Genomic DNA, 8,048 nt, shown 5'->3' on the forward strand with positions numbered 1-8,048 from the left:
ATTTAGCTTATAATGAGGGGTAATATTCTAGTATTCTTTTCTAATAATTTTTTTATATTTATTATTTCAAATTAGAAATCGTAATACACATTATATTAGCCTCTCTTCTACTATATATATATATATATATATATATATATATATATATATATATATATATATATATATAACTTTTATTTATTTTGAGCTAGCATCATATACTAGATCAATATTAAAAAGAGAGTTTTGCTCCTAAATACTTGCACGAGTGGTCTTTCTCACAAAGAGAGAGAATCCTTAGAAAGAGAGGTTCTTTTTGAGTAGAATTCTGTAAAAATGGTTATGATTTAGGTATGAAGAGATGATCATTATAAAAACAATAAAACCCTTTTATATCTCCTAGGTCACCACCCCATCATATAAAGGAAACATCTCAAGGTTAGTATTCAACTCGCTTGACAAAACAAAGCTATAAATATCTCATAATCCAACTTCGAATCACTCTTGAAACATCAAATTTGTTGTTCAAAACTATAAAATTTAGTTAACGTAATGTCATTGCATTCAACTACAATTAATGATAAATTGATTTTATAAAAAAATATGAAGTTGATTGGAAAATTGTTTCCATTAATTTCACCAATCATCTAAGCCTTCACTATAAAATTGTCATATATTGCAAATGAATGTAAGTCCTTATAAGACAATTAATTACGTAGGAGAAAGAAAGAATGATTGAAAATATTTTGTTTATAGACTAATGATTTAGAATGACTACCTAAATATGCCTCTGGAATAATTTAAAATCATATATTTATACGTTTTAACATTTCAGAGAATAAGCATATGGCTTGATCTTTGAATGTCAAAGAACTTATGAGCATATAGGTTTGATGAAAAAGATTGAAGTTTAATTACATTTGTGACTCACATAACCATAGGTTCCTTCTCAAATCCCACATATCCACTTAAATTGTGTGAGTAGATGATTAATGCTTGTTCAAAGTTAATTATAGTATTCGTCAAAAAGATGTTTCCCATCCATATACATTTTTAATGTTCTAACTAGCTAGAGACGATTAAGTTTATTCATCTCTTCCCATAAAGGGAAGGGTCTCCACTTAGTAGACTTGGGGTGCTTTAACGTTTTTCATTTCTTCCCATAAAAGGACATTAAATATCTTATAGTGAATATTAAGTGATATCGCTAATTTCAGTAGATATTCAAAAATGCTTGTTAAAATCTTTTTGTTAATTTCCTTGCAATTAAATATTTGTAATTGAAAAAAAAAACATCTTAATTTTATTAGATATCTCCTACTTTTTACTATTTACCGGTTTTTATTTTCTTCAGTCTATAAAGTTTTCTACATTATATTCTCCCAATACCTATAATATATTGAGTCATATTTTTACGATTTTAAAAACTTATTTATAAAACAATGCGGAGAGATAAACCCATATACATAAAATATATTGAGTAATATTTTCACAGTTTTAAAAATTTCTTATAAAACAATTCACAATTTTAAAAACTTATTTATAAAACAATGTGGAAAGATATTAACGAACAACATGAAACCCATATACATAAAGATTAAAGGTGACTAAAACTTCCATATTCTATAATAAAATAGAATGTTGATATTAATTACATTGTAATCTTAAAAGCTATGTTTGATAATTCACATGTTTTTATTTTATAATAAAATTATATTATATTATATTTTAAGATGTTAAATAGAATATATATATACGTGCAGATATTAGTTTTTTTTTTAATTTTCAATATTTTCTGATTTAATATTTTATTATCCCTTATTTATATTCTGATTTAATATTTTATTAGGCCTTATTTATAGTACGAAAAAAACCCTAAAAAATTTAAATAAAAAAACTACCATAAATTAGTAACTCAATAATAAGCACATTACGGTAAATTGGTAAATCAATAATATTTTTCGAAGGAAAAAAACCGAACTTTTTTATAACGAATAAAAAAGTTACAATCAGATGAGTGAACATTCTGCAAAATCTGCATGAGAAGAAGAATAAACTCCTCTGTGTAAAAACAGCAGCACGCCTAAATCAACTATGATTCTCCTGTACCCGGCCTGAACAGCCAAACCAAAAACTATAATCAAGTTTGTCTCAAGGAACCTGGGTCTCCTTTCAAAGGAGAACAACCCATAGTGAATACACAGAAAACAAAAGAACACTTCACGCTCTATCAAAGCAGAGCAAACAGATAAAAGAGAGACACAGTTATACATATGCTACCAGTATCAGATAATACAGTCCACTGATAAGCTATAGCATATATATTTAGAGGCAAAAAACATTATGTGTATGGAGGAAGATCTGACACACGGATCTGGTCCTGGTACTGCTCTGTTATTCTCCACGTGCCCACAACTTGCTGCAAACCTTTTTTAGAAAACCTATCTTCCTCTTCATTCCTTTCCCTGTAAATGTGATCAATGGAAAATGCATTAAACTGAAGCTTTAAATTTTGGATTTCTTCTAATAATGGCATCAACATGTAATGCTGGCATCTATATTTTTCGATGACCCAGTTAACAACATTCAGCGAGTCTCCAAAAATCTGAACTGCGAGGATATTCCTGTGAATGAGCCAGCAAAGGAGTAATTTTAAGGCTGAGAGTTCTGCAAAGTTATTTGTACCCGTCCCAAGACCCACTGAGGCTTTTAGCGAATGAGAGGGGCTTATGTGGATAATAATCCCGACTCCTGTGATGTTATTTTGGGCTGCCCCATCAAAGAAAGCCCAAGGAATCCCATCTCTAATATGAAACTCCTTCCGATGGTCTGATTTCAAAGGCCCTTCCGGCTCAGGAATGCTGGCGAGGATGGCATTGCTTTGAATTGCAATAGCTGCCGCTCGGGTGGATTTTTCTCTAAAGATAATTCGATTCCTGGCGATCCAAATGCCCCAACAAATAATGGGGGGGAGGTTCCTCAGATTTTTCTCAGGGTAATGGTTCCACCAGTATTCCCAGGCAGTGGAAATAACTTCCCCCTCCCACCTTACTTTGATGTTCAAGAGCTTTTCCGCTTCATTCCAAACTTGCCTTGTAAAAGGACATGCGAGGAACAGATGAGGGATGGATTCTGAGTCTGCGAAACATAAGGGGCATCTTCCAGGTCCCTGCTTAAAACGAGATTGAAGAATATCCTAGGAAGGGATCTTGTTTTTTAAAGCGCACCAGAAAAAAATTCTAGCTTTTTTGGGACACTTCAATTTAAACAAAGGCTTTGCCCACCAAACAGGAGGGTCCCATCCCTTTTTCTTCATCAAAAAGTTGTACCCAGCCTTTGGGGAATATAAACCTGTCTCAGCATGAGCCCAAACCAGGGAGTCTGGTCTGTCCTTTAATCTAACATTTGATCTTTTAAGCTCCTGAAGAAAAAGCTGCCATTCATTCCTCCACAAGGGATCTATGCCTAAGTCCTCTTCAGTTTTCCATGACTGTCCCCAGATAGAAGACTGCTCCATATTTGCTATCTGATTTAAACTTTTGATTCCTTTATCGTCCAGGTGAGTGAGCAGAGCAGGGGATAAAGCAAAAACTTCGCTGCACCCTACCCACGGATCCCTGCCAATCCTCAAGTTTTCACCATTTCCTACCCGCCAAGCCAAACCTTGTTCAATTACTTTAAAAGCCTCTGTAGTGGCTTTCCAAATAACAGAACAGTTCCTTCCTTTTTTATTTGGGCTCCTAATCCAGTCTTCAAGAGGAACGGGGTCAATATACTTTCTTTTAACAACTCTAGTCCAGAGATTCTCCGAATTTATAATTCGCCAACCTGATTTTGCTGCCAAAGATTGACTGAAGTCAAAAGGACTCTTTAAGCCCCAACCACCCCATTCTTTTGGTCTAGCAATTTTATCCCAAGCCACCCAGGGGAGAACTGTGTCCTCCTTAGACCCTGACCACAGAAACCTGCTACAGATCTGTTTGATTTTATGAAGGATCCCTTTGGGAATCCAAGTCAGAGCAGCCCAAAAAACCGGGATAGCCTGTAGAACAGAGTTTACCAGAGTAAGTCTACCTGCCCGCGATAACCACTTGAAACTCCAATGGGAAATTTTTTGTTCGATCTTTGCCACCAACCAATTCCAATCCTGTTTTCTGTATGAGGATGGTTTTAGCCAAAACCCAAGATATTTGAAAGGCTGATCCATATTACAGATTTCGAAAGGAAAATAAGATGCAATCAGGATCTCCTCTTGTCTACTGAACCCTTCAAAAATTAATTGAGACTTCCTAGAGTTTATTTGAAGCCCTGTAGCTTTCAGGAACAGATCAAGAATGGTTTTAATCTCTTTAATTTCATTTAAGTTCCCATTTGTGAATAATAAAATATCATCAACAAAAAGTAGATGAGTTATGAACAAATTTACAGCAACTTCCAAACCTTTGACCAAACCTGATCTCTTGGCATTTGAAATCAACCTACTTAGTCCTTCTGCTGCTAGGAGGAAGAGCAAAGGAGAAAAAGGGCATCCTTGTCTCAAGCCTCTTTGGCTTTTGAAAAATTGAGAGGCAGCCCCATTTATCAGAACAGCAAAACTTACATTTTGGATGCATCCCATGATCCAATTAATAAACTCCACCTTAAAGCCTAGATGTGTCAATAGCATCCTTAGGTATGTCCAGCTGATCCTGTCGTAGGCTTTTGATAGGTCGATTTTAAGCACAGCCCCTTTTTTGTTTGCTTGCCTGATACTGTGAATAGTTTCCTGGGCCACCCCGATAGCTTCATGAATTTGACGACCGTCCAAGAAGCCAAATTGCTCATTTGAAATACATAAAGATAAAATAGGTTTCAGGCGAACCGCAATGATTTTTGCAATGATCTTGTAAATAGTATTGCACAGCGAAATAGGCCTGAAGTCTTCAAAAGAAGCCGGGTCCTCTTTTTTTGGAATGAGAGCAATGAAGGTTGTATTGAAGGGACCATAAATTTCTCCTTTCTTCCTTGATTCCTCCACTACTTCAGTAAGCTCTGCTCCAATTGAATCAAAGAAATGGGAGAACAGCTCGATGGTCCAACCATCCGGCCCCGGGCTTTTATCTTTAGCCATAGATTTTATAATACTTTCCACTTCCTCCTTAGTCACTTCTCTGAAGAGGTCTTCAGCATCCTCCTCCTCCACAAAACGAGGGAAAGCTTGGGCTGTTCTGATAATTTCAGCTAAAGAAATCCCCCCAGGGTCAGAGAAAAGAGATTGAAAATGGTTCTTTCCCATGTTTGATAAAGCCTCAAAAGATGAGGCCTCCCTACCTTCAGAGTCCTTCAGCTTCCATATAGTATTTGCATTTCTCCGGCCCTTTGCATAGTTATGGAAGAATTTTGTATTTTCATCCCCCGCTTTCAGCCAAATAGCCCTACTTTTCATTCTCCACTCCTCTTCTCTATCCAGTAATATCTTTGCTCTACTCTTTTCTAGAGCCAGAATTCTTTCTTTCGACTCCTGGGATGAATAAGCATCAGCCTCTGGATCTTCTAACACACGAAGGGCCTCATCAATAATGGCCAATTCTTCAATTTGTTTTTTCCTTCTGGCTGAGGTGCATTCGATGGCTGCTTTCTTAAGTCTTTTTAAATTTTCCATAAAGAGGGCTCCTTTATTCTCCGATTGGCCAATACCCGAATGTCTCCAGGTATCCCTGAAAAGTTGAATGAAAGAGTCCTCCTGTAGCCAAGAGGCGTTGAATTTGAACGGAGCAGAAGGTTTTGGAGGGGGTTTTGAAAGTTCAAGAAAAATGGGGAAATGGTCTGAATTCCCCCCATCACCCACCCATTGTCTGAACAAAGGGATATTGGATGCCAACCTTTCACTGATGAGGAAACGATCCAATCTTTTTGCAATTCTATCCTCCCCCGTTCTTCTGTTCCTCCAAGTAGGTTTTGCTTTTATGATATTTACATCAATCAATTTATGAGTATGAAAAGCATTTGTGAAAAAATCAGACAGAGGATCTTCCCTCGCAGATGGCCCCCAAGCTTCAGCGATCCCCAAAGAGAAATTTAGATCTCCCCCTATTATCAGGTTTTTATCCTTTATCAGACCTTTTGAGAGGAAGTCGTTCCAGAAAGGAACCCTTCCCTGACAGGGTCCATAAACATTGACAATCAAAAGAGGAATCTCGAAATCAGGAGAGACAATCTCCATACCTAGAACATTAGGCAGACCCCAGAAATTTAAAATCTTCAATCTTCCTTCCTTAAATCCGATAGCAAGCCCTCCCGAATGACCTGAGGCATCAAGAGCTATAAAGCCCCATCCCGGAAAAGAGGAGCGGAGGGCAAATTCAATATCGGCACTTTTGCCCAAGGTTTCTTCAAGAAAAACAATATCCAGGTTGTGACGAGAAATAAGGTCTTTTAACGCCAGTTTTTTGGGTTTACTGGCTAAACCCCTGCAGTTCCATGAAAGACAAGTTATTTTATGACCGCCTCAGGGGTTTTAGCTGCTCTAAGCACCCCAGGAATCGACATTTGTTTGCCATCAGCCACATCAACTTTTGCTTTAACTTGGGCTTTTGAGAGAAGAGATTTCCGACCTCTAACTTTTTTTGATAAACTCTTAGGAACCTCAGCACCTAACCCACCTACAGACTCCAGAACATCATTCGAGCAAACAGACTTCTTACTGAGGGATCTAAGGTTATAATGGCAGGCAGGAGGGGAAGAACCAGTATCCTGACTCTTCGGGGGATAATCCTCACAGTTCAGATTTAGAGAGGGAATAGCAGCTGAAAGGTTTTCAATATTTTGAATGACATCATTACAATTGTTTAACAGGGAACTACACCCGACGATTGATTCAGAAATAAAGGGAGAAATGATTGGGGAAGACTGCATACCAGAAGGGTCACCTTCAGGAAGATCGGCCGGATCATCAAGAGGCGTTTCCAAGTGAGGCTGGTCTTCTGTAGCTCGAACCGGGTCCCCGTCCTCCCGAGGCACTCCCTCCTTTGTCTGATAAGATTGATCTTCCATAGGTTTTTCAATTGGAGAAGTCCCCTCCACCGGATTCTCAGCTTTCCTCAAAGAACCCTCCCACTCCTCTTCTTTGCTTTGAGTCCTCCTTCTTCTTTTCCCCAAAGGGCAATCCCTCGCCAGGTGCCCATGCTCGTGGCAACGATGACAACGAAAAGGAAGGAGTTCATAATCCAGAGGCTGTTCGAAGACATACTCCTTATACTGCAGCGTGATCGATTCTGCAAGTCCTTCCTTTGGATTGAGCCTTACTAATATCCTCGCCACAGCTTTTTCATAGGTATGGAGAAAAGATCTATCAGCATCCAAATAGGTGCCCAGAAGATTCCCAATAGATTTGAAGACGGAATCCACCCATAGAAAAGGGGGCAGATTAGGAGCCCTGACCCAGACAGGGAATTCATCGACCTTTTCCTTTGAGGCATCGAATAGGGGGGACCATCTTTTAAAGAAAATAGGACGATTCCCGAAAGCCCAGTTCCTCCCCTCGACCCATTCCAAAGCCTCCTTACTGTCAAATCTAACCATGAACCAACCCTTAACCAATGTGTTGGTCTTGAAAGAATTTGCCGGGGTTTCCAACCACTGACTCTCCGCCCACTGCTTTAAGAATTTACCAGAAACAAAATGCCCTCTAACTCTGCCCACGAGTGTACACTCTGCCACTTCCAGAACATCCTCTACCTGCACGTCCATACCGAGGACCAAATTCGCAAACTGCTTTTTCTTCAGAGATTTTGCCTTCTTCCTTTTTTCCCCGGCCTTCTGCTATTCTGGCTCAGAACCCCTGTCTTCGAACTCAGGGTTTGTAGCTCCTACAACCCTTTGCGAACCACTTCCATTTACTGCTGACTGATCAAACTCAATTCTGGGAGGGGTTTCAATCAACCCTTCTACAGGGCTCCCCGCTTCTCCTTCAGTCGAGGTCCCACCCTCTATCACCTTACCGATACCGAGGGTATTAACCAAATTCCCCTGATTTGCAGCCTTACCAAGTCCTGTGTAAAACCCCTCCGCCCCTACAAAACTCTGAGTGG

General features: G+C 38.6%; 1 protein-coding gene across 1 annotated transcript; it reads right to left on the reverse strand.

Annotated features, from left to right (window-relative positions):
* Window positions 1-2,320: 2,320 nt before the first annotated feature.
* On the reverse strand, window positions 2,321-7,707 carry LOC149194622 (uncharacterized). The gene is made up of 4 exons (XM_089407731.1): window positions 6,876-7,707; window positions 6,629-6,764; window positions 3,331-6,428; window positions 2,321-3,117 (listed from the first exon to the last, which is right to left on the reverse strand). The coding sequence occupies exons 1-4, from the start codon at window positions 7,705-7,707 to the stop codon at window positions 2,321-2,323; spliced, it is 4,863 nt and encodes a 1,620-aa protein (XP_089263857.1).
* Window positions 7,708-8,048: the final 341 nt, after the last annotated feature.

The sequence above is a fragment of the Pinus tabuliformis genome, chromosome 2_2 (genome assembly GCF_031772625.1).
Source record: "Pinus tabuliformis cultivar Carrire ecotype Pingquan chromosome 2_2, CPIR1, whole genome shotgun sequence".
NCBI classification, from domain to species: domain Eukaryota; kingdom Viridiplantae; phylum Streptophyta; class Pinopsida; order Pinales; family Pinaceae; genus Pinus; species Pinus tabuliformis.

Coding starts and splice junctions, on each gene's coding strand:
- LOC149194622 (XM_089407731.1), bottom strand. CDS start 7,707: ATGGACGTGCAGGTAGAGGATGTTCTGGAAGTGGCAGAGTGTACACTC. Junction 6,429..6,628: donor TGCTCGAATGATGTTCTGGA/GTCTGTAGGTGG, acceptor ATGGAACTGCAG/GGGTTTAGCCAGTAAACCCA. Junction 3,118..3,330: donor TTGGGCTCATGCTGAGACAG/GTTTATATTCCC, acceptor TATGTTTCGCAG/ACTCAGAATCCATCCCTCAT.